The 27,796-nt window shown below is 38.4% G+C and overlaps 1 protein-coding gene across 2 annotated transcripts in view; it reads left to right on the plus strand.

Moving 5' to 3' along the window:
• The window catches only part of map3k5 (mitogen-activated protein kinase kinase kinase 5), a 120,985-nt gene that overhangs the window by 14,653 nt on the left and 78,536 nt on the right, over positions 1–27,796 (plus strand). For both annotated transcript variants that reach the window (XM_074684670.1, XM_074684671.1), the window contains exon 2: positions 23,660–23,799. In XM_074684670.1, the coding sequence (XP_074540771.1) occupies positions 23,660–23,799 (140 nt within the window). The remainder of the gene's footprint in view (positions 1–23,659; positions 23,800–27,796) is intronic.

Below are 27,796 nucleotides of genomic sequence, written 5' to 3' on the forward strand. Positions count from 1 at the left end.
TCCTGTTATTGTCTTTGGAAACTCATCAGTGGAAACACAGGGGTCAAAGACGTTATCTTTCAGTCAGAAATGATCTCATTAAGCAACACAGGAACCCCTTTGGTTCACTCAGCGTTCACTTCTCCTTCCTCAAAACAAAGTAAGACTCGCCTCCTTCTCTGCTCTGCCAATCACAGGACGGCATGTCTCATACTGGCTCAGCGCATGCTGACAAGATATGTTTATATGTAGTACTTGGTCCAGTTTAATATAACACAAACTAAAGTTACAAAAGGAAATCACAAAGTTTTTTTTTATTATTTTATTTTTATTTTTTTTAAATATGAAGAGTTGTGGCTTAAAGTAATATGAACCCCAAAAGATTCTCAATTAAATAAATGAAAATATTTTGATAAATAATAGAAAAAAATATGTAAAATGGCCTTTAAATTGTAGAGTATCACACTATTATTATGATTTTTTTTTAATTATTCTTCAATATTGGATTATTATAATTAAATATATCAAAATGATAATCTAAAATTTCATACTTTCTAAAATAATGACTTTTTTATTTATTTTCCAAGCTTTTATAAAAAAATAAAACATTTTTTTGTGAATTTTATTATGTCCTTTATTCACAATTTCCTTTTTATTTTATAATGTCGTTTTTCAGCCATTGAGGAAAAGAACATTAAAAAATAAAAATTGACTTTGTAAAAAAACTTTTTAAAAAAACTTTAAAAAAAAAAAAAAAACTTGGAAAATTGATAAAATAAAAAGTCGTTTTTTTTTTTTAAAAAAAGTATGAAATTGTTAAAAAAATTATTATGAAATATTTAATTATGATAATCTGATGTGAAAAAATAATAAAACATATTTCATAATAATATTGCCTTATTTTACAATTTAATGCTCATATTATATATTTGTCTGTTATTCATCATAATGTTTTTTTTAATGATGTTTTTATTTATTTGTTTTATAATAAATCTTTTGGGCTTTCATAGATTTGAACTCCACTGATAATTATGAAAACGTCAGGTGTACTTTATCCTTTTAAGTAATGTAGTAATACTTAACTATGTATGTACATGGTGCTTGGTTTTTGCACCAGATTTAAAATCCAGGCTACAGTGCAGATTTAATCCCCACACAGCAGGTGAAGTCCCACTGTTTTCACTGTCAACACAGGAAGGCTTTAGCCGACAGCTTCTTCTTCAACGCGTCTCCGGCTTCACCAGCGCGTCTGTACGCCCAGCTTCCCGACAGAGGGGCCATGCTGCTCAGAAAATCCCATCAGCTGGTGTTGTGCTAAGTTGTTGATCCTGCCTCCTGTTTACTCTGCATGCTCTGCTGCTGGTGGGAGGCTAAAGAGCACAAGGTCAGAGGGAATTAGCCCACAGGTCACACTCAGTGGCGTCTGGGGGGGGAAAGTAACTTATACTGGATGTAGAAAGGAACCAGAACATCAGTTTGATTTTGACGACAGAAATGACTCAACAGGAAGTGAAGTGCAGACACAAAACCAGAAGAAACAGAGTAATTATAACATCATGTTAGCTTTCTTTGCTTTGGCATTTTCAGCATGTTCTGCAGACTTTTCACAATAATCCTTGACATCGCTGAGTGGCGTTCGGCATACTCTGCTGCAAACTGTAAACCCTGGGGTTAAGTTCTTGAGTGGTGTCATTAAGAGTGACAGGAAGAAGGGAAACGGAGCACAAAAGCATAGTTTCAGGTCTCATCAGGGTTCATTTGAGGTTAAAAAAGACAGCAGAAGTGAGGAGCTGGTGTCTTTCAAAGTTGGTAAACGAAACTGATGAATTTTTCAGAGTGATACTTAAACCACTGAACATAAAGAAGCTAAACTTACCCCAAAAGATAAGACAGATTATTTAATGAGTATGCTATCAAGAGAAGTAGATCTGAAGTCTTTGAAACCACTTGCATGCAAGATACATTTCTGGCCCTGTGGTAAAAGCTGGTATAGAAAAAGCCGAGGTATTAGATCCTCTGCTAGCATCATAAAGAGGAAAGCAATCAGTGATATGACTCAGAAGTGTGAGTCAATTTTTTTTTTTTTACAACCTACACTGTAAAAACTGATTTTATAAGTTGGCATCATCTCAACTACAAAACATATTTTAACTTAAAAATCTACATCCACATGTGATGGCTTTTTATAACCATGAGTGGGGAGGAAACACAGTGGATATGAGACCCTGCTGTACTTTGAAATGTTAGGCCGTCTGTGCTCCACTGCACAGACCAGTTTACTGTGCTCCACTGCATGGACGGGTTAAAATACTTCATTACCTTACTTAAGTAGAAATTTGGGGTTTTTATCCTTTACTGGAGTAGTCATTTTTTAGCTGACTTTTTACTTCTACTCTTTACATTTTCCCTCAGATATCTGTACTTCTTACCCCCTACATTTTTAGAAATAGATAGATTGCACCATTCAGATAGAGTGAAGTGGGTTGTGATTGGATCTGTCTGAGCATGAGTTGGAATAATAAGGCACACACTTTGCATCACGACAGTCATAACACGAAGAAGACCCAGTGCCGTGCTCTGTTGGCACAAAACAGGAAACAGCACCCTCTAAGTACGGTGGCTGTTATGAGAAAAAGACAATAATTATTCCGAAATTTATCCACAGTAAGCTTAAATTACTCATGCTTTGGTCAGGTTCTGCATGGAAAATGAAATAAATCTGGCTTACACGGGCGGATGCCATTGGGTGGCGGGTTTTCCCCAAAATAATCAGAGGGGAAACACTGCAGGTGTTGTGGTAGTGTCTAAGTAAAGTAATCAAACATTTTGGCTAGCCTGGATCAGTTTGATGCGATTTAGCCTTCACGTTGAGTAGAGGTAGACCGATATATCGGGCCAATATTTGGACATTTGTCTCTATCGGCCATCGGCCGTATTTTCTTTTAAAAAGCCGATTTTTGATCCGTTGTATAAAATGACGCAATTTTTGATCAGGCACAAAAAAGATGAGCACCTCAAACTTGTGGAACCACTTGGATACATTACATACTTTTGTTCAAATTATATTAATAAGTTTAAATTTCTTTTTTGACATTTTAAGAAGAGTGTGAATGTTTACTACTGCTTGTTACATTGTGTGTTTACTCAGACAAAATATTTCATTGTTTTGAAAGCTGAATAAATGTTCAGAGGACTGGACACGACTTGTTGTAATAGATTTCTTTTAGTTGCTCAGAAATTGCTGCGTTTCACAAAAATGTGATAAATATATATTTATTTAACAATCGGCCTGAATATCAAATTGGAAAAATCGGCTATGCATATCGGCATCGGCTGCCCAAATTTGGAAAGCATCGGCATCGGCATCGGCCCCCAAAAAAACCCATATCGGTCGACCTCTAATGTTGAGTACTGGTCCACACCAGCTGCTCCAATTTTTTAACATCAAAATTGTAACGAAAACGAAACTTCATAGTCATTATGGCCTTCAGAGTTGTGTAGTTTTGAAACCAGTACTGCTACACTTTTACTAAAGTAAAAAGCTCAAGTCGATACTTCAGCTTCTACAAAAGCAAGTGACGACCTCCGGTCTAAGAATATGAGACAATGCGGAAGTGCTAAAATCTGCTGTTTCTTGAGTGTCCACTAGAGGCTGGCTCTGGAAGTACCGGAAGTCACAGACACACCAAGCCACAAAAAGCTGTTTTCATAGCAGAAATTAACCTACTTACAGCCTGGTTCAAAAAAACGTCTCCTATCTGAGTTGCTAATTTCACTATTAGCATAAACTGTTTGGGGGGTGAATTTTTTGTTTAACTCGGCCGTTCAGAGGATATTAAGATCGCGAGCTTGTCCAATCAGAGGCACAGCTCAGGGTCACGTGACCGACAGGTGCCCTATAGCTATACCCAAAGCCCTCACCACAACCAATATGGCCGCGATAGCTGATCTGCTTCGTTTTCTGTTTCAGAAACAAATGGGTGGTGTCGGGGAGACTACGTCCTTTTGACACTTCTTAAAAGGCTGTCTACTAAATGATTTTTACAGTGTATTTAATGTTTACGCTAATAAATGAGATGTGTTGATGTGTTAGAATAAGAACAGACAGGACAGCAGATCATTGCCGTGGAGCATAAACAGCTTGTCTGTGCCATGTAGAACACAGACAATGTACAGCAGGGTCTTATACCCACTGTGTTCCCTCCTCACTCACGGTTACAAAACGCCATCACTTGATGAATTGAGTTCACCCAACATCTTTTGTAGTTTTCTTAGCTTTTTTTTCAGTTTTATTAAAATTATTTGACACTTCATGTTAAATTAACGTAACTAAGTCAAAGCAACAAGATGACTCGAGTGAGTTAAGTTGAATCAACAAATTATTTTTTACAGTGTACTCCTGCACAGTGCTGCTTTGTGTGAAAGCAGCACTGTGCAGGTTCCTGAATCTGACCATGTAAAGTGGTAGAGATAAGGCTGACACACTGTTTACTTGGCATAAATACAAACACCTCTTGTTCCAGTGAAATTCTTCTTCGCTGAAACAACCAGCGAGGAGCAAACCGAGGAGGCAAGTCGGGGCAGCTTTCAGGACAGTTTCTCCATCCCAGCGTGTTTGCCAGCCGCGGATGAATTCACATTCTGTTCTCAGCCCTTTTTCCCCCCTCAGGGATATGGTATTGCAGCTTGTTAAATCTGTCACTGTGTGAAAAAGCAACAAAGTAGGGCATAGGTAAAAATAAAAATATAAACGAGTAGGAGGCAGTCTGGCAGGAGGAAGGTGGGACTGACAGGTTGGTCTCATTTCCTGCATCGTGGTGTTCTCAGGACTCAGACAAACTAAAAATAAAGGGTGCATTAATCTCCGCGCCGGGCTGGGCTGGGCAGCCAAACTACAGAATAAGCATTGTCTCGAGTTTCCCATAGTGTCCTCTGGGGATACAGATGTATGTGTGGATAGAAATACTCAGCAGAAAGACTTGTTTGGTGCTTTTCTTCCATTCCCTGAACTGTGTTTTCCTGGAAAACTGCGTCCACTCTGTGTGGTCTCGATGTCCTTGACCCTTGAATTCTAATTTCACTGTATTTGTCCTGAATGCTGCGTCTTCACTCTGTTTATTCTCTGCTTTCTTTCTTCTGTTTGTCTAAACTGTGGTGAAGCAGCAGTTGGCCGGGTCATTAGGTAAATTAGAGGATGAGAATAACTGAAGAAACGTCGTCCTGCATGAGGAATAGTCCGCCTGAGGGGCTGACGTGTGCTGCCATGTTTTTACCTGGAAGTGTTGCACCTCTGGTTTCCAGGACAGGTTGAGCTGTTTCATCTTATCTGACAATCATCCTCTTTATACTTCTTAGCACAAAACCTGCTTCCAAAGAATTCTGGAGAAATTGTATCTTATCAAGATAGACCAGTTAGATTCACTGAACACTCAACTCAACTTTATTTATAAAGCACTTTAAAAACAACCACAGCCAAACAAAGATGATAAAAAATGGTGCAGGCATAAATAAGGAAATAAATAAGCAAATAAATCAATAAAACAAAGGTGCAGGTGCTAAAATAATTGTATTCTTGTTCTTTAAAACAATTTAAAAACAATAAAAACAATGACTAAAAACTGAAAGCAAAACATAAAACACTTAAACAGGAGCAGAGTCTCAAGCGGGGTTAAAAGCCAAGGATTAAAAATGGATTGACAGCGAGGGGGCTCGTCTCATGTGGAGGGGGAATAGAGTAATAAATCTTTCTTTTATTTGACCAACAAAACAAAGAATACTGTCAACATGTAAACATTTCTTTCCTGTAGGACAGGCCTGCATATTACAATAAAATGAGTTGAATTGATGCATGAATTAATACAAACAGCATATCTTATTTTAAATATTACAGTCACAGTAGAATATTGACTGATTGACTTATCATTAATTACTGTTGAAATGAACTCAAGACCCACCTTTTTAATTCAACTTTTAGCTGATTGTAATTATTATTATTATTATTATTGTATTATTATTTTTTTAATTATTTATATTATATTTAATGGTATGTTTTAAGTTTTTCAACCCTTTTATTTTTTTTTATTTCTATAGTTCAGTTCAGATTTTTTAATTGAAATCTTATTTTTTGTTTTTATGCTTTTCCTTTAATTATCCTATTTTAGCTGATTTTACAAAGCGCCTGATGTTACACTTTCTCATTTTACCATGTTATTTATCCAACTTTTATTTTATATTGTTATATTATTTTATTTATTTATTTATGTACACATTTACTTATCTTGCCCTCTAGTAATTTCGAGTATTTTTTGATTACTTAATTGATTAATTAATTTTTTATTATTTTCCAATTAATTACTATTTTAGTTTTAGCTCCTGTGTTTCCTCATTTTAATTAAAGATGGTGTATTTATTTTTATTTCATTTTATTTCATTTTATTTTATTTCAATTTTTTCTTTTATTGTAAAGCACTTTGTATTACAAATTCCTGCATGAAAAGTGCACGCAAATTACATTTTATTGATTCATTAGTTGATTTTAATTGGACTACCTCGCCACCTTCTGGCCCATAGTCTCACACACACTGTCGTAAATTACTTTTAGTGAGGCGTGTGTTTGTTTTGGAACAAATTTACTTTGCTCAAGACAACTTTTTATTTGAAACAACACGCTGAGGTAAGGGACTTATCAGTACAGCTACATAGCGCTACAGTTTGAAACGTGACATCAAGCAAACGTTGTAGTAGTCGGCTATGTAGTGCTATCAGCAACCCGCTGCTTCGGCTCATTTATAGGCTAACAGACCACCGCAGAATAACTGCTGCATGTGGGTTGAAATCAACATTAGCACAAACAGTTTAGCCCCTGTGTTAGCCTTTAGCTCGTGCTCTATCTCTCTCTGCTGTTTATCTTTCTTCTGCTCTTCTGTCCTTTTTCTGTCTGACAGTTAGGCTCCAGTGTCCACCATCACTACAAAATTAATCACAGGAATCGTTTTCAGCGGAGAAAAACACAGATCTCTCAGAGATGTTTGTCTGTTAGAAATCATCACAATGTAGCTTTAAAGTCAATCAGTGGTCTGTGTCTGTCACACAAGTTTGGTATCATGCGTGTTGCTTTGACCTGACAGCAGTGAAACATCATCTGTGGCACAAGCACACGCAGTAATCATCCAGATGCAGCAGGACTCTCCTTTCCTGGAAAATTGGCAGAAAACTTAGACGTTTTACTCTCCAGTGGTTCCTTTTTGGAGGGGAGGGGAGTGAAGGGCTTCCTCAGTGTGGGAAATGATTTCCAGTGAAGCTTGGAGACAGTAATTCCACTCTGTCCTCTCTTTCTGTCCTCTGTGTGGGGAAAAAGCTCCAGGGAAATCCTCCCACTGCACTCTGCTCCACTAACACCGGCCTCACTCCTTCTCCATTAAAAAGCTCCACAGCACAGCAGCGCATTGAGGGTTTCGCTCTCATCTCTCTCAGCCGTGTCCATGGTTACGGTGTATTATGTGTGGCTGTTACGTAATGTGTTGTAACAAGTGCTGTATTTACCTACTCCACCTGTTCCATACCTTCATCCTCACACACAATAAAACCGCAGACCATTACGGCTTCACCTGGGTGACCGCTGTGAGCTTTCGCACAGTGATTAGAGTGCTTGTAGTGTTGCAGTGCAGTGACATTTTTAACAAGTATGAAGTGTTAACAGGCCACAACGAGGCACATACCTACACATGAAGCCACTACACTGCAAAATAAAACTGGCTATGCTGCAGTTCAGGAAATGTAACAGTACACTGTAAATAATAAAACAATTTCAGGCTCTTTTGTGATGCTTTTGAATTTACCAGTCTTACCAAGTCTCCCTTTAACATCCTACCTAAATGTATACATCAGCATTTGTGGAACTTAATGTTTTACAGTGTAGCTCAGATTTGTAGCTTAAACTTAACAAATTAAGAGTAAAGGTGCTTTTCAACCAAAAGTATCAAGAACTTTTAGTCCATTTCAAACGCTGTTACCATGACTGTTCACATTCTTCCATGCGTCCTTTACGTTGGCATTGCAGTTAACCAATATATCCACCAGGGGGCAACCCAGAGTCAAAAGTTTATAACTCAAAAACAAGCATGGTGACTGTGGAGGAAGTATAAATAATGTACAGTTGTCTACAGTAAGACAAAAACGTAGGCAGCGTTGTAGCAGGCGGTGGTTGGTTAAATTGTGAAAATTCTGCCATTGTTGTTTCATCTTCGTGTCTCACTAAAGCTTTTTATCGGGTAGTAACAGCAACACTGCCCCCACAGTTTCTGGTGGTACTGCTCCGTTTGGTCCATATCTCAAAGCTTCATGGAAATGTGCAGAAATACGAACAAAAGAACAAAATGAATGGAAGTGACTTTGAAGTGATTGGGCTATACTGCCAGACCAGTAGAGGGCAGTAATAAAATAATGAAGGCCAGAAAATGAGAAAGACGCCATAGAAGTACACAGGCAGTATAGTTAAGACAAAACAAGATACTCCTTATTTATCCCACAATGGGGAAATTCAGAGTCATAGCAGTAACATAAAAATGTGTACAGTGCACAAATTCCAAGAATATATAAACGGTATAATAGAATAAAAGAGAATAATATGTATACTTATCCTGTTTCCTGCATCTTGTCTACAGGTTACAGGTGCTGGGTTAGCATCATTAGCTTGTCCATCTTGTTGGAGATAAAAATTGTTTTCCCCTACAATGATGGATGAAAAGACAAGTCATCACTTCTTGACTCGCATTGCAGCACCAGCAAGTCATTCTCGCCTCCTTCTCCTCAGCTCATGGGAAACATTGGGCCTAGCACCCATTAGCAGTGATATTCTACAGGCTGCAAATGGTTGAAATCTTGTGTGTAAACAATGACCAGCAAATGAGCCATAAATTCCAATGATAAAATTCACAAATCTTGTTGTGAATTTTCTTGGTACAAAAAGTAGCTTTACAGGTTTTCTGTGTCAACCACATTTAACTGAGTTTATACTGTAAGTGAATAAAATGTAATTGGTCCCTGAGTCTGGATATTTCTGGGCATAATTATACAAAAACAGGTAAAAATTGCACACAATGTGACGTTGATGTACTGTGTTGCATTATATCAATAATTCAAGTAGGCCATCTAGTGTCTCAAAGTGGTTCTAGCAATGGTTTAAGCTGTTTGGAAGCTTTCCGTAGTTTTGAAGTTAGCTATGAGCCTTTCAGCTGCCTGTTAGCTTTTGACATTTGAAATTCTCAATATTTTTACAAAGAGTTGATGTGATATGTTTCTGTGATGAAAGTTGAAATTCTTTTCTGAAGCTGAAGTTATAGTGATGTATGCTAACTGCTAGCATATCAATGCAGTTTCCCATATACGTTAGAATCAGACTTGCGCTGTTTTGATATTTTGGTAAATAAGATGATTTAAGTAATGCTCATTTCTTTATGAAGTCAGTTCTTCAGTAAAACTTCAAGCTGAAAATCCTGAATCAGAGTTTTCTTGGGAAACGTTTTCTAACTGTTAAGCTAAGATAGCTGCAGCAGACCAGTCGACGTAAGGCCCGGTGGCTCTGGCACAATGTAAAGAATTGATAAGGGAATCATTAAGCACAAAGGCTAACGATATCAATGGATTGAAACATTTCTTTTTTTTTGATTTACCATCCCTAATCAGCAGGCTTTTGTATGTGGTAAAATCAGCCAGTATGGAGAGCAAAAACGGGTGAAATACAACCCAATTTGATCTGGATGCAGGTGCCGTCAATGGACTATTTACATTTTAAAGAAATTATATAAAACTTAAACCTAAAAAACTGCAAATAAATACCAGACAATAATTCTCGTTTCACAAGTTAGCTTCTCTGTAACACTGTGTCTACTTTTGAGTTGACACCTGCCCCGAACAGCTGACTTAGCGCTGCTGCAGGAGTTGCAATGAATCAAATTCAGAGCTGCAATGTGAACACAGCACAAAAAAAAGAAACATTGGCTGGAAGTTGTTTTATTAATTGCAGGCGCTACCAGAATTACTGAGTAGTTGGATTTGTTTCCATTGTTGGAATCTAACAAGGCTGTGTGGCAGATACCCTCAAAAAAAGACTAATAAGTGAGCCCTGTGTGAAGTAATGATTAAAGACAGACAGATAATGACTCTCCTCTCAAATCAACACATGATCAATAGAGCAGTCACTGCTTTTTTCCCACTTTTATGCACCCAGCCTGTCTGCAGCTTCAGGGATGTACACACAGTCTGTGCGTCGATTAGCCGAGGGCTGTCAGGAGCGTTTGTTTACATTTCTCAACAGCTCTGACTCTTTAAAATAGATTTCTTTGTCTGCATGTTTGGTTCCCTGCCCTGCAGAAACACTTTGAGATGCTGAGCTAATCCATATCTACCTTAACTGTCTGCACTGCCATTTAGATCCTACTGCGATTATAACACCGAGCTCACCTCCTGTTCCAAAAGTAGGCGTGTTTAACTGGTGCAGACACTCAGGGAAGGGCTGAAAAAAGATCTTTAAAGAGGCGCCATCAGGCATCAGAACAATCCTCTGTATATTCATGCAGCTCGGCTCTCTCTGAGCTGTTCCCCCCTCCTCCCGTCAGAAACACCGCTGGGCCTGAGGAACCTGCAGCAGCAGGCTGAGTGCCTGAATATTGTGTGAGAGTATCGAGTTATTTTCCCTCCTCTGCTTTGAGCTGTAGGCGAGGGAATCAATTTAGATTTGGTCAACAGCAGCAGGTCCAGCCGTAGGAGGTGTAGCAGGATTATCACTATGCATGGTTTTTTTTCAGTTGGTCTTATCTGACACCGGTTTAGATAGACTCTGATGTACTTCTGGTCTGAGGTGGTTGTAATGGGCGCAGTGACAGCAGAGGTGAGCACCTGTAATCAGGTGGAGGGTCTTGTGAACAGAGAGGTGGGATGACTCCGGTTACTCCACTCCACAGCCTTCTGTCAACACCGCGCTGGCAGCTCTGATGCTAGGCTGGCACTCACTCAGCTGGGCTGCTGCGTCGGTAAGCAATCACGACATCTGAACGCTCTCCAGAACCATTCAGACGCTCGGCTGTTGAGTCAGGCGAAACAACAGTCACTGGCTGTTTGATGTTTCACATTTCTGAGCTGTTTGTCTCCTGAAATTTATTGCTGTTAACCTTAAGAAACCTATCATGACTGTACCGGGAGAAAACAAAACACACATTGGCTGCACCCTGATCTCCCTGGAGAAGTGTGAGATTTTAGGAATGTATTCAACAAACATCAGCTCTGTTTTGCATAAAAATAACATTTTCCACTGGCTCTGTTGTACGATTGAAGAAAAAACAGGACACTCAGAAAAATCTGGTGACGGTACAATAACCAGTCGACACACTAGCGTTTAGAAATGTCAAAGTACTGTGAGTAGTCAGACTTTGACCTTAGCAGGAAGCAAAGAGGGTATCAAAGTTATTGAAAACAGTACAAGTGGAAAGTAACTGCATGAAAGGAAAAAAAATATAAACACATAACTGATCTCTATCTAGGGCTGAACAATTTATCGTTTTCAGATCGAAATCGCAATTTTAGACAACGCAATTTTGAGATCGCCAAAGCAGCAATTTTTCTGCAGCGCTCCTGACTGACTCAGGATCTGTTGTGTCGGGTATTATACACATTCTGTTTTACAAATTTGTAGACAGTCTATGTGTTAAAAGTGCTGGTAAGCAGGTCAACAACACAAAGCCTCTGTTTAGGAGTAGAAGTTGATGAAAACAGATTATTTATCATCACTATTGATGATTAAAAAATTGTTGCAATATCTGCCAGGAAAATTTGATCTTTTCCTAAAATCATTCAGCCCTACATGTGAATATCCCAAAGCTTGATTTGAAGAAAATCGTGAACCGAATTGAAATCACAATATCTGCCAGAAAAATCGCAATTCAATCTTTTCTTAAAATCGTTCAGCCCTATCTCTGTCTGATAAAGATTGTCTGACTGAATCTGCCCAATCTGTGATGTCACAGGCTGAGTGTTTATAATGTCACCTGCACCCTCTTCACCTAGTTGAGTTATTTCATTAACTCAACTGCTGGGTTATGAAATGTATAACCCATAATAGGTTATTTATTGAAGCGTTAGATTACTTTAGTGCAACCCAGCATTGTAGACTGTATAATTAATGGTCGTAGTCTCCTCATCATCACCCGTCTATTCTGAAACAGGTTTTTGAAGCAGATCGGCCATCACAGCCATATTGGTAGTGGCAAGGGCTTTGTGTACAGCTATAGGGCGCCTGTTAGTCACGTTACCTGAGCTGGGCTTCTGATTGGGTGAGCTCATGGTCTCAATATCCTCAGGACTACTGAGTTAGAAAAAAATTCACCCCCCGTACAGCGTGAGCCAATAGTGAAATTAGCAATTCAGACAGGAGACGTTTTTTGAACCAGGCTGTAAATAGGTTAATTTCTGCTGTGAAAACTGCTTTTTTTGGATTGATGTGTATGTGACTTCCGTTACTTCCAGTGTCAGCCTCAAGTGAACACTCAGGAAACAGCAGGTTTTAACACTTCAGCATCGTCTCATATTCTTAGACCGGAGGTTGCTGCTTGCCCAGCACCTGGGTTGCCTGTGATTTAAATGCCATCATGTCATCACACCAACAGACATGCTACACCAATCAGACACTGCATCAGACCCGGTCAGAATCACCTTTATTTGCCAAGTATCTCAAGAATAAACCACACTCTTTCTGTACAATTATTATAAACACATACTTTATATTACAAAAATAGAAAGAAATAGGGCATAGGTAGTAAAAAATGAAGATAATGATAATAATAATAAAGAGCTTTGTACAGAGAAGAATACAAAAGTATATACACATAAGTTAAAATAAAATAAATAAATTAAAATATTACAGTAGTGCACTGAAAAGGATGACAAGAATTGTGCAATTTGCAAAAAAAAAAAAAAAAAAAAAAATTAAACGTGATTGTGCAAATAGAAACACACAGGCTGTAGCTGTATCAGCACCTTTTTAATGAAATATTGAATATTACTCTGTAACCAAATTTCAAATTACTGTTTTTACAGCAAACTGCTCCTTTACATTTGAAGACCTCAATTTTAGCAAAGTCATTCATGTTGTGACAGTTCCCACGCAGTGGATATGAAACCCTGCTGTACATCACGTCAGAGCTGTAGACTGTATATAGAGTGGACAGCGTGGCCCTGCCATTTACCATTGTACAGGTTTGAGGCCAAAATTCCCCCATCACAGGCGCAGACATTGGCAGCAATTGCAGCCAGAGTTGGCGCAGTAGAGACTGTGAGGGATTCTGGGAGAATCTGAGTGGAGCTGGGTAACAAAAATAATAATTTTTTTTTTTTCTTTCGAGAGTCTAATCACTTCTTGACTCTATTTCATGACATATTTTACAGTCCCTGAAAAAAAAATACACAAAAACAGCAGCTGTCAATCATTGTTAAATGTGACATAAAGTCTTGTTTTTAACCTCTTATAACTAATGAAAACAAAACTTTTCAGAAAAAAGAGGACTTGAACACAAGACAGCCAAATGATATCTTCAAACCACCACAACAATCAGATGTGGGAAACATTTCTACCAGGTGTATTAATCTTTTTAAGTTTGACTACAGACCATCTGGAATGACTGGAGAGATGGATTTTTGACCTATACTGCAGCCAGCCACCAGGGGGAGCAGTTTTTCGGCGACCTCATAGCAAGATGATGTATAGATGAACTATCTGAACACTTCATTGATCCCTTTTTGTGCGACCCGCAGCATGAACTGTCTGTCTGCGCTTTACGGTACAGACCTACTGTCCGTGTTCCGCAGCATGGACGGGCTGTCAGTACTCCACTTTATGAATACATCGAAAACGAAGCAGAATTTAACCACCTTTCTTGCCAGTATGGTTTCAAATATATGTGGTTGAAATAGCTTTGTAATTAATTTGACTCAGAATATTTAACTCATCTACTGGGTTAAAATGGATCAACCCATCCTGGCTGGGTCTAATTAACTACTGCTGGGCTGGTGCTTTAATGACCCAGCGGTTGAGTCATAAAACAGCCCAAATTTGGTGATTTTCAACTGCTTTTAGTGTGTGATATCTCCACTCTCACCTTCAGGGCTCCCTTTTCTAACTGCCTGTCGTGGATTCTTTCTAAAAACTGTGAAAAATTAAAATATCACAAAAATCTGTGCCCATAACTTAGTAGAGGAATCTGACAGGGAAAGAGCGGGACCAAACAAATTGTAAGTAAGTGCAGTTTTTCTGGTGTTTAATGGTATTTTCCTGCCTGTCTATACACGACCAATGCATCAAACTCTCAGAATGAGCAAAATGAGCATTCCTGTGAAATCAAATGTAATCCATCTTTTCCCTTAAACAGAATAAAAGATAAATGACTTAAAGTGATCAAACATATGAATCTTGTAACGTATCATTTCTCCTTACATCATCGCTCAGAGTGTGTGCATACACACTGAAAAACACTCTCCATGCTGACGACATCATGCACTAATAGTCCGGCGTTGTCAGCTCTCGGGGGATTTGTTGTGAGTACCGAGCACTTATGAGAACTGATTGCTTCTCTCCACTCTCCCAGAGGGCAAGACTCCCGCGTGTCGTTCCTCTTTTTCTTCTTTCTTATTTGCACTAAGTCGTTCGTGGTCTTTATTCATCTCTCGTGTTAACCCTGCCCCGTGACGGCAAACATTTTCTTTGGCTCAGACGTTTTCCCGTGAAGCAGGTGAGGTTTTCCAAGCAGAACGTTTCACAATCACCCCTCCCAAAGTCATCGCTGCATTTTTACAACATGACTGCAACGTTTTTTGTTTTTTTTTTCACTTTCTCCGTTGCTTTTAAATTGCCTGTTTGCATGAAAATCTGGTTGACATGCAATATTGATAGCACCAGTGGAGAAATGAGACGAGCTTATTGAATCTTTTATTCATCAGCCAGCCTGTGCTGTCTGGATGTTGACATTCAGCTGCACCTTGCATAAAGTAACAACACTGAAGATAGCTTTTTATTTTGTGTATCATCAGGATCTTAAAGGCTTGGAGTTGGGTGTATGATAAATAATCATAGATTTTTAAACAGGGCATGAGAAAGTGGAAAAAAAACTTGCCATTAAAAAGAGATTTTGAGAGACAATTTAAAGGAAGCTGTGAAAGAATAATGGCAGAGAGTTTCACAGACTTGGAGGTCAAAAGATCGCTTTAATATTTTGTAGAATTGAGAATGAACAAAGTTATAGTTTCAGATTTGTTGAGTTTTAAAAAGTTTTGACACATCCGGTTTTTAATGTCAGTGAGACGGCTGAGGAAATCATGTAAATTTTGGGGTTTGAGGGGAAAGTACATTAGTGTGTCATCTGCATAAGAATAAACAGAAACACCAGGTTTCTGCAGGAGCTTGGTTTATGTTTGACGCATCTACCAGGTCTGTACTGCTTTGTGCTGGCGACTGACGTCATTTTAGCAGCCTTTTCCCCTAGCACAGTCCTTTTCACACAGAAAATTTCTGCGTCCCACACCAGCGAAAATTGCTAACTTCTGTGTGGAAACAGATAGAAGCCCTTAGTGTAGGAAGTACAAAAAAAAACTTGCATTTAAATGATTCATCACGCAGAGATCACCTTGACAACTGTGTGATGAGCAGTCCTTGGTGTGAACTGTTTCCAGCCAAACTCGGAAAACAAGAAGAATTGGCAAAAAAAAAAAAAATGTTGTTTACAGCAGGGGCGGTGTGGTGGGTGGGCCCAAAGGTCCTTGGCCCACCCTCAACTTTTCTTAGAATTTCATATATATATAAATATATAAATATATATATATATATATATATATATATATATATATATATATATATATATATATATATATATATATATATATACATATATATATATATATATATATATATATATATATATATATATATATATATATATATATATATATATATATATAAAGGACAGGCGAGTACAATACCAAGGTTTTCAAGGTTTAACACCACAGTGATGCAACACCAAAATGTGCCCCAGGTCCTGTTCAGACAACATGAATGAACCAAGGAGAGTCAACTGTAAAACTGTTTTTTTTTTCACTTTAGTTTACTTTAAAACATACTTAAACTCTGACAGTTGTTAGTTTCATTGTGCACTTTTAATATATGTTTTTTGTAATATGTATAAAAAAATTCTAAACTCAGAGAGAGCTGTTGGTGTTTTATTTGGACTTAATGTCAGTGTGACTGTGCTGTCTTCGATCAAAATGATCTGTCACTACTAACTAAAATTTTATTTATCAAAAGTACTAGTAGCATCGGTACTTAGTATCTGTGAGTACTCAAGAGGAAGTACTTGTGCTGGTATTGGTCTACATAAAAAGTGGTATCGAACATCCCTTATATATATATATATATATATATATATATATATATATATATATATATATATATATATATATATATATATATATATATATATATATATATATGAAATCAGTTGAAAAAAAGCATTGTAAAAATGTTGTCACTTCATGCTCGCTTTGTGGCATTAAATGCTCTGCAAAATGAGCCATGTTTTTTAGCCTGTTGGAAAAAAAAGTTTTGAACTTTTATCCTCACGTTGGTGGTATCAGAACATTGATTCGGGAAAAACTGTAGATCAGAGCAATTGCATCCTGTCTGATGCAGAAAAGGGTTATAAACATGCAAATAAAGGAGAAAAACGCAACTACATCCACCATTTTAATAATTAAATTAATAATCTACTAACTTTTGTAACTTATGGCCCAGACAAAATTTGTCCTGATGTCCCAGGTGTAAACAACTTCTCCTTCTTGTGTGTTTGCAATATACCGCCCCCTGTAGTATGGGAATGGACACCACGCAGTGTTTATAAATATGCGTTCACTTGTGCTGATTCTACACATCTCATTTCCATACTTAACGTTAACCATAACACGGTCTTGAGGAGTAGACTTTAACTGGAGAACAGTAGAGGACCGAGAATGGATCCTTGAGGTACACCACTTTGGAAATTGGAAACAGATATACTCCAATTATCAGGCTGAAAAACTGAAACTCTTTGATTGGACAGGTATGAATGTAAGAGTTTTAAGGCTGTTTCTTTAGGGCTGAACCAAACTTTGAGACGGATGATGGTGAAATGATTGTGTCAAAAACAGCAAAAGGAGCTGTTTTGGATTTATCAGGACTTCTGGATCTGTTGACGTGTTAAGGCGACCTTTAACATAATATATTTTGAAAAAGGGGAGTTTAAGGACATCCACAGCTGAGAATATAATAGAACCCCTCATTTCCAAGTGTTACCATGAGTAATCCCCTGCTGGTATCTCTCTTTACCTTTGTAATAAGGCAAATTGAAACTCAGGTTTGAGGAAGGAACAAATGTTATCAGACCATCTGTAGTTGTGGCGATATCATTGATGGAAGTGCGTCATAGATGTGGAAGTTACAAGTGGTTGTCAAGCAGAAGTCAGACTATGAGAGGATTAAGGTGTCCTGTCCCTGAGCGCCTTTTACGTCAGAAAGCCAAATCTAACATGCACTCAATCAGAAAGAAAGCATCCTGATGTGAAGATGCCGACTGCTCATCCGGAGAACTAAACCCTCTTGATATTTTGCATCACTGCACCGAGCCACTGAGTTTCAAATCCCTGATATCCTGTCCTCGGCCTGCCCGGCTGAAATGAAAGAGTGATGCTGTTTTTTTCTCCTAACTGGTGTGGAGGACGGGTTTGATGATGAGAACCTCTGAGGCCGGCAACAAGTGCCTGCTTCCTGATGGAATTTGCATTCGCTGATGAAGAGTGCGAGGAGTTTCATGGCCCCTCATTACTGACGGAGCTCTCCAGCAGCCGAGCCAGCCGAGCTGTCTGCAGCGTGGGGTTGGCATGCAGCCATGAAAGCCAAGGGATGGAAGAAATGCTTATTGCTAGCTGTGCATCCAAATGAGTGCGTTTACACAGCGGCTTTGAGTAATTTGCTCTGATCGTCTGTTTTAGAGGCTTTGATTGCACAATTCAATGATGTGATGAGTGCATGGAGATGTTATTAAAGCTGCAGTCAGAGATTTAATGTGTGCTAAGTTTTCTTTAAGCACATGTCCATCCATAAACTAAATTAAGAGTCTTCTTTTTCTTTGCATTTAAAGCTTTTCTAAGGAAGTTTTGTAACACCACCGGCCAGGGGGGGCGTTAAGGGTGGGCCCAGAGGTCCCAGGCCCACCCACTTTTTGAAAAACCCACCCTAAACTTTTCTTTGGGAAAAAAAAATTCAAACAAAATAATTGAAAAAAAAGTTTTAAATTATTTTTTTGTCAAATTTTGTCTCCTTATGATCATTTTGTTATTACTAGATGCCTTGTCTTTATAAAATGAGCAGAGTGTGGCAACATTTTAGTCCATCAGAAAAAAAAAACTGAGTTTTGAGTCATTCAGCATCGTGTTATATTCTAGAGAATGATTTCGGGGGAGACTGTAAATTTTGTCTTTTATTTAATTGTGGTTAAAGTTGCTGTTCTTACAGCCTATTATAAAGGAAAGCCAAAGCAGCACAGCCTGCTGGTGCGTTAGAGCACCACTCTTTGGCCGACACTACTCGGCTCTACTCAATTGTATTTATTTATTAAGTTCCTTAAACCAATCACAGCTGAAACAAACTGTTGTACATAAAAGCTGGAGCAGGCATAAATAAGTAAATAAAAAAAAAAGAAAAACACTTACTTGAACCTAAAAACCCACAATGAAGCACTAAAGCCCCGTTTACATGGAGACTCCCGCAACGATTCTTCCTTTGCGTTTTCAAAAGCCACCCGCGTTTACATGAGGACGGCGTGAAAACGATCCACGTTCATACGACTCCAGGAGGAGAAGTCTCCTCTTCTGTTCTTTCTTTTTCTGCCGTTTTGTTGTGTGAGACGGTCGGCAATCCAACCATAACGCGCATTACCGCCACCTACTGGCTCAACTGGAAATGTGGCTGAGCGCGGAGCCTTCACCTAAAACTGCGAGTGCGCATGCGGTGACGTCAGCGTTTCACCCTAAGACGCTCCGCTCTGTGTTTACACGAAGCTGGATGGAGGAGCGGATTCAGATCTTTCCACTCTGGGGAGCGTTTTCAAAAGTTTGCGTTTTCACTGAAAACGCAACGTGGTCTCGTCTAAACGGAAGGCTAAAACGCAACGAAACGTTTGCGGAATCGACCGTTTTCGGCGTCGTGTAAACGGGGCCTAAAACAGGTGCAAAGCCCCAAGCTATATAATCATGTGTTAACATTTTGTAGAACTAAATATGCATCAGCTCTTGCAATAAAGCGTTCAAATTTTATTAAAAAATTTGAATTTTTAGAAACTTTTTGACAATTTTTGGAATTTCATTTATTTGACACTTTTGTAAATTAAAAAAAACTACATTTTTTAAAGAATGAAAATTCAAAATTGTTTTTAATTTATACAAATAATTAAAATTGAAGTTTTGTAAAAGGGTGCAAATTTTCATACCTTTTTTTTAAATTTAGCACATTTTTAAAATTATTTTTTTTATTTTTGCAAATTTAGTAAATTTTGGCAAAAAATGTTTGAAATTTCATTTTTTATTTTTTGCAATATTTGCACATTTTTTTAACTCAACTTATTGCAATTTTTGCTTGTTTTTGTAATTCTTAAATTCTTTTAAAAAATTGCAACTTATTGAAATGTCATAAGCTTTGAAAATTTATGACATCAAAAATTTTCCACTTTTTTTTCTTTTTTTTTTGTTCATTTGGAATGTAAAACAAAGAAATCACATTAAATTTTATCAAAACAAAACACTTCTTGTTTAGATAATTATTCACTATATTTTTACTATGTATGCATCAAATTTTGTGCTCTTTTTTTCTCTATTGTGAAGATAAAGTAGATTTTGTGGCTCCTGAATGACTTTAATCCAGGTGAGCTGAGGCGAATGACTCCTATGAAAGTAAAGGTTGCAGACCCCTGCCCTTAAATATTATAAAATGCAATTAGATAATATAAAAGGAAAAAAAAAAAGGCCAAATCTGCTTTTTATCTTTCAACTCAAAATTTTTTAAGGAAACTGTGGAAACTTCGTCTGTTTTGTGCTTTTTGTCTCTCCTGATGTCTTCCTTACTGTGTTTGTTCTCTCAAGTACAAAATGTAAAATGACCTGATAAAACCTGATATTTGTGATCTTGTTCAAAACAAAACAAGCACACAACAGAGAGGCAGTCACATGCCTGTGCTCCAGTATCGGTGCTGGGAACAGAGTGACCCATCATCTGACCTGCCTGCAGTCACAGCAGAGTTTACATTACCCCGTTAGCTCAAAACAACCGAGTCGTGACAAGGGAAACCTTGGTGCTGGAGTAGTTCTCAGCTCTGAGCTTGAAACGACCCACTGTGGGTGAAATATCCCACAGGCTGGGTGGGAGACGCTCTGCTCCTGTTCTCCTGTTCTCCTGTTCTCCTGTTCTCCTGTTCTCCTGTGCTCCTGTGCTCTGGATAATGTGTTTGTCGACACAGAGAGCAGAGTCGTTGGAAACAGATGAGAAACCGGGTGCAGTGTTATCTCTGTTTCTCTCTGAGCTCCTCTGTCATTACAGGAGAACAGCCGCCGGGCTGATTTGTTTTTGTTGTTATCTGTAGCGTGCGGCGGCCTCAGGGACAGCCTGTGCCTCCCCACCTTATAGGCTGGGCCTCCCAAACACTTTCATGCTCATTCAGATACTAATGCTATACTGAGATTTTTATATCTCCCTATACTGTGTGCTCTAATGATGCTTGTGTCATTAAATTGATTTTAATGATTATTTTACTGTCACTAGAGATGCGAATTTACAGTAAATCCTGTATTTGAATGCTCCAAATATCTAACAAAAATAGGGCCCTTAATTAAAGACTTTAAATCCATCTTTTCTACTCTTGTAGAAACACCATCAGCTCTCTGAAGCCTTCACCTTCTGTGAAACCTAATGTTAGCATATCTCTAGTTTGCATTTTGGTTATTAGCAGGCTAATCTTCTCCGCTTTGGTTTCATCATGGCATGTGCTAACAGAGCTAGCAATTGACATGATGAGAGACTGTCTGTTTTCTGTCTGCGCTTCAGCCTTGAGCTCATGTGGTGAAGCATTGAACGAGTTATTTTATGGCACAAAAATTTAACGACACATATCTTACTCCCTACTTCAACTTGGTTGTTTTTGTCGAAGTGCTTCCAGATGTCACTTTTCTTGACTCACATATTGCAGATGTAGCAGACAGCTGTATAACATGTTCCCAGAGAGTTGCCGTAGCTGCCGTAAAACAGCTGTTTTTGCTGAAATCTCGCTGTTTGCTAAAGCTGTATCCCTTTAATCCATGCAAGAACTAAGCTTGAAGTAACAGTTGAACTTCTTTCCACACATAAAATTAAATAATCCTTTTTTTAAGTTAAAGCAACATGTGCATTTTTTGTCACAGGTGCAGTGAAGTTTTTTGAATTTCTTTTTTTTTACTTTTTCATTCAATTTTAGAAAAAAATACTTTAAAAAAAAAAAAAATTAAATTTCTACAAATTTCTTGCAAAAAAATTTAAACTCAATTTGTATATAAAAAGATTTTAAAATTTTTAATTTTGCAATTTTTTTGAAATAACAAATTTTAATTTTTGTAAATTTTTGCACATTTTTTAGATGTCATGCCTTGAAAACTTTTACAAATTTTTAAAAATTTGAAATTCTGTAAAAATATTGTGCAACTAATTTAAATGTCATGATTTTTTATAAAAGGTTTGCATATTTTTACAGATTTTTTATTTAAAAACTTAGCAATTGAATAATTATAATTATTGTTTTTAAATTTTATGCAAATCAATTATTATTTTTTTATCTTTTAAATTCCAAAATTCTTGAAAAAATTTTGCAATTTATTAAAATGTCATACATTTTGCAAATTTATGATGTTAAAAAATTCTCCCTGAAATATTTTGCCAATTTATTAAAAGTGTAAAACAAAGAAATCACATATTTAATGTTATAAACACAAAACACTTCTTGTCTAGATAACTATTCAGGATACTTTTAATATATTTCAATTTTATTAACTTTTGTCTATTAAGTAAAAATAAAGTAGATTTTGTGGCTCCTGAATGACTTGAATCCAGGTGAGCTGAGGCAAAAACAGCTCCAGTGAAAGTAAAAGTTGCAGACCTCTGTGCTGACACATTATAAAATGCAATCAAATAATATTAAAGGAACAAAAGCATCCAAATCTGCTATAAAATATACAATATACATATATATATCTTTATAGTAAAATTGTGGCATGAGATCTCATCACACCCCCTTGCCTCTAGACACATTGTCGCTCTGTACCAATATTGTGGACAAGGGCTTCGTCAGTGTTTGCATTACTCACGCCTCCTCATTGACACCATAGTCACACCACAGTCATAGCCGTCGAATGTGAGACAAATGTATATCATCAACAAAAATGATAAAGCTTTATATATATTTTTATTTTTGAGGCTATTTTTTTGCTGTGTTGAGCAGCAGCAGTGTGTAGCATCTTGGCGCCTTCAGCTCACTGTTTCCCATCAGACGCCGTCGTCGCCGTCGGCTTGAGTGACACACAGTAATATTAACTCCTAATGACCTATTGATCCAGAAAACATTATCCTTGAGTCCAGCTGGAGCCGCTGGGATACTGAGTGAATTTACGTTCATTGATGAGGTTGAGGAGGTGGGTCAAACCGTCGTCGCCTGACATTCTGTTTTTAAGAGTAAGCTCTGAATTAGCCGCCTCTTGTTCATGTGACAGTAGGAACTATATCTGACAGCAGGAGACACAGGAGGAGCTGCTGTGATTGGAGGTTACCTCTAAAAACCTGTAGTTTTGTCGTCACTTACACATAAAGTGGCTTAAATAATGGGTGTTAGTATTAACCTTTGACCTCTCAGCTGTGGCTTTGTCCCTGAACAATAAAGAGTCCATGTTTGCTTTATTGGAAATAAATAAAGTGTTGATATGACGCAGGAAAACAGGCTCTAGAAAAACTCAAAGGACCCGTATTGAATTCCCTAAAGTAATGCCTTTTGAAATCTCTTTCTTTTTCATTTTTAATACCAAGATATGGAGAATAAAGTCACAAACTTACAAAATTTTTGATAGTTTGATAAAGGGCTGCAGCTGACGGTTACTTTAGTCGATTACTCTTATGGACTTTATGACTTTATGACTTGAATCCAGGTGAGCTGAGGCAGAAATGGCTCCTATGAAAGTAAAAGTTGCAGACCCCTGTGCTGACACATTATAAAGAGGTTTCCAAAAACTTCTCTTATTTATTGTTGGAAAACCATGATAATAACGTTTTTTTGCAATATGAAGGAAAAATGCGTTGACATAAATTTTAGGTCATATCCCCCACCTCCAGTTCAGAGGCTGACTGGTGTTTTGATGTACTTCTATGTAATATTTTTGTATTTCTAGACTTCTTTCTCACAACATATCGTCCTGACTCTCTGAACTTCATGACTTTATTTACCTGCTCTGCTCAGTAGGAAACTGTCTTGGCTTCAGCGTCTGTTTTCCTCAGTCAGAGGTCCACTCTGTCACCTAACATGACATCTCTACTTCTCACCCTCAGACATCGCTGTTGTGGAGATGACAGATGCTTTCCGCCAGCCCTCGCTCTTTTATCACCTGGGTGTGAGGGAGAGCTTCAGCATGGCGAACAACATCATCCTCTACTGCGACACCAACTCCGACTCCCTCCAGTCCCTGCAGGTGAGCCGCGGTTATTAACCACGCAAACCAGGACAATCCGCCTTCATCACTTTAACACATCCACCGAACAATCACTGCAGCTCCCAGGGGTGCTGATTAAAGGCTATATATAGGAGGGGAGACGGGGGATTGTGGGAAATTACATTTGGTGGCAGAATCAGGAAAATACGTCAATGATTTGATGGGAGGAAATGCATTTATGAAACAGTTAATGGAGAAAAACAATGATTTAATTCAATTTTTGAAGTGAAAACCTGCTGTTCATGTTTTTATTTAGTATAGAAAAGAGGTTTGTGCCTCTGTGCAGGGGTGTGTCCAGACTTTCAAACTGGGGGGGGCTCAATGAAGGCTGGTAAATAGGTAGGGGTGACCAGGGTGTGCACAGTACATATTATTAATACCATTTCTCCTCTTTAACTTCATTCATATTTTAACAAATCTAAGTAAATATGATTGTATAGATGATATATTTAACCATGATTTTAGCAAATTTAGAGCCGTTTTTAAACCCAGAAAAAAAATGACAAATCTTTAAATTATAAATCTTCAAAGGTCCCACATTCTGCTCCTTTTCTGCAGTTTAATATGGATCATTGATGTCTTCATGAAATGGTAGTAACATGTTTTGGTCCAAAAAGCCAATAAATCAAGCACAGCAGCATTGTTTCCAGGCTCTCATAGCCCCTCTGTTCAGAACGCTCTGATTTAGTGGGCGTGGCCTTCATATGTAAATGAGCCACCGCTGATACCGCCCCGCTCTTCCACGTCACTGAGAGCAGCACCACAAGCTCCGAGTGCACAATGTTTAGAAAACAGCGAAGCTCGTTTACAGTAACATTACAGGCTAAAACAACAGGCTAACCGCAGCTAAAGTTAGCATCCTGAAGCTAACACAGAGACAGGGGGACACTGAGGAAAAGCTCTAACATCTGCTCCACAGCACACAGCATTTAAAATACTCACATTTCCAGGGTCCCAGGTTTGTTGGAGGATGGTTGGTAATGCGCCTGGATTCAGAACCAGTCTATTCGCTAGCCCTCTGTTGGACTGTCCAAAGTTGGAAAAGCAGTCGGCCGTGAAGTGACTAGCACACACATGCACAGTTTTACTGAGTGTAGCTGGAACATTTCCTTGATAAACGAACTCTAGCCACTTAGTCTTGTCTTCTTCTGAGATGGGAAGCTTGTGCATGGAACTATGTGGCTGATTACAGCCCATAACAGAGCAGTGATGGCTCTTCAACTTTGGCATCAGGTCAGACTTGCTCCTGATTGGTCAAAAAAGGGAATCGCTGACGTCGGCTAATCCCCAAAATCCAAACAGCTCGTTTTAGGTCAGGATTTTACATTCACAAGCTCTACTAAGAACAGGTTTTGTCATTAAATATCACATTTTGTGGGCTGGGAGGAAAGACAAAGACCCACACATTTCACTAAAAGACTTAATAAAGTGATTTTTGCATAATATGGGACCTTTAAAATCGCAGAAAAAACTCATAAAATCGAACAAAACCGACTTCCTGCAATGCAATTCAAAAGACGTACGGGCAGAGAATGTGCGACTGTACTGGAAAGCTATACTCACTGTGATTGGCTCTTCACGTTTGTGGGCGGGACTTGGCCATAGGTCAACTGAAATGCAAACTTAAACATAACTAAAGATAGTAAAGTACAGACTCTATACCAACTGTTGAATGTGTGAGTTCACCTAACCTGAGGCCTAAACCTGACTCATACAAACCTCCTGCTGCAGGTGAGGCGTAGCAGGGAACACTGGAGCCTTTATTACAGGTTGTTGGTGCAGCAGGAGGATCTTAATCCCCGTGGCGACAGGACTCCTCAGCTTAAGCTCTCAATGTAAACTTAACATATAGCTTCAAACAGAAAACCAGGAGAGCTCTGTCTCCACCTTCAGCCTGACATTTAACGCACATTAGCATTCTGTGCTACATTATTCCTGCTTTTGGTGTCATAATGAAGGTTATCTTGAATGTCAGACTTCCCTGCCCGTACGCAGACTGATCCCTAATGTGAGTTTTTACTTCCTGTGGTTTTCCACGGGGCCTGCCCGCCTGGCTGGGTGGCTGCTAAACCACACCTCTCCCAGTCTGTAAAAACCACGTTTCTCTGGTGGTTTTCTCTGACCTCCATCAGGCGGCTGAATTGTATCGAGGCAGGCTGTTTTAATGTCAGGTTTTCATAGAGTATAGTAGAAAAACACACACCCCAAAAGACCCTACAGCAGACTGTGTGTAGTCAGTTTTTCCTCGCTCCAGTGTAGGATTAAAAACCTCTTTATCCATTCCTAATTCAGGCCTGAAGTGGATCATTCTTTAGGTTTTTTTCACTTTTAATCAAATTGGAAACATCGACTAGCATCCATAAAACTCTGATTGTAAAGGTCATCTCAGTATGATATGAAGAAGTCATGTGGTACAGATGTTCAATTAATGCTTTCACTCCTCAGTGAGAAGCTGATTGTAATTTTCTCTATATGGAAAAATAAACAAGCCTGTCTTTGTTTGTATTTTGGGTTGAGAAGAGATGAAGATTGAGACTTTTGAAGAAATGCTGTTATCAGGGTTTCTCACAGAGAAATTTAGCCTTTGCTTGCTACTCCCAGTTGCCCTGCCTCAACCTCATTTTTGATGTTTTTTTCAAATATATTTCAACATTTGCAAGAAAATTAAGTGTATAGAAATTTTCTTTATCGAAAAGGATGTTCTAAAGAAATGGATTTCTCTGTCTTTGAAAATGTTTTGACCCCAAGCTTGTTTTGCATTACAACCGTTTGTAGGTTCACAAATTTCACCTCATCCTGCAACATGCAACTTTGAACTAACTGCTAACTGTGCAGGACGTCACCACCTTAAGCTGAGATATTCCTAGAGATGGCAAGTAATGAAGTACAATTACTTCATTGCAAAAAATACAACAAAATTAAAGTCACAGCAGCAATCAAGAAAACAAAAGTGAGAAAGTGTATAGAAAGTGCAAAAAGCTCCATAAGAAAATAGATGATGACAGCTTGTCCATCATTGTCCAGTCAGCCAGCCTCCACCTCCACAGGGTCCAGGACTGAGCTTCTTCAGCAGTCTGTTCAGTCTCTGTCTCCTGGATCCTGTCTGCTCACAGCAGGTGAAGCTCTTCACATGTGGCGTTGGTGTCTGGTGTTAGCTGCGTTAGCCATGTCTGTGAATAGCATGATGCTACTCTGCCTTCTGGTATTCCCTCTGTTGCTGGGTTAGCACAGCTAGCTCGTCCATCTTATTGGAGATAGATCTTACGTTCCCAATAACGATGGATGGAAGGACAGGTCCATGTCGTCACTTCTTAGCTCACACCTGAGAACCAGCACGTCGTCCTCACCTCCTTCTCCTCACCTTGTGGAAACATCAGGCCTTGCACCAGTTAGCATTGACGTGCTACAGGCTGCCAACAGCTGATTTCACATGTAAACAATGCAGCCATGGTTACATGTAGGATCTCCAGACAAACACAGGAGAAAAAGTAGTAAAAATATCACTAAAGACAAAACCAGTTTGGTGTCCATGACCAACAAATGAGCCATACAAAGCAATGATCCACTCCAAATACAAAGATGATGAAAAGAGACAAAAACATTTCAAGAAACGGTATCAGTGGTAGCAGGTTAATTTGCATCAATACAGAAAACACAGCAACATGATGATAAAATGAGTCTGAAGCATCGCTATTAAAGGGACTGAAAAGTTTGAAGACAAATGCGTTTAATGCATTTCCTTCCTTATCAAACGGATCATCAGACCTCTGGGGAGTTTAAAGCTCTTATCTTTTTCTTCAGAGGTGTATTTTTCTACCTGTAATGAAAACTGGCACCATCTCCCGCTGAAGTGACGCTGCTTTAAGTGAAAACTTTAAAGATATTAGGCAGCCTGCCAGACCCCCTAAAGTCTGTGTTCGTCTGATTAAGTGTCCCTGGCTCAGTGAGGAGGCAGGTATTGCGTTTTGTGGCATTT

Source organism: Halichoeres trimaculatus, unplaced genomic scaffold (assembly GCF_033239565.1).
Source record: "Halichoeres trimaculatus isolate MK-OKI-2021-1 unplaced genomic scaffold, fHalTri1.1 fHalTri1_scaffold_13, whole genome shotgun sequence".
NCBI classification, from domain to species: Eukaryota; Metazoa; Chordata; class Actinopteri; order Labriformes; family Labridae; genus Halichoeres; species Halichoeres trimaculatus.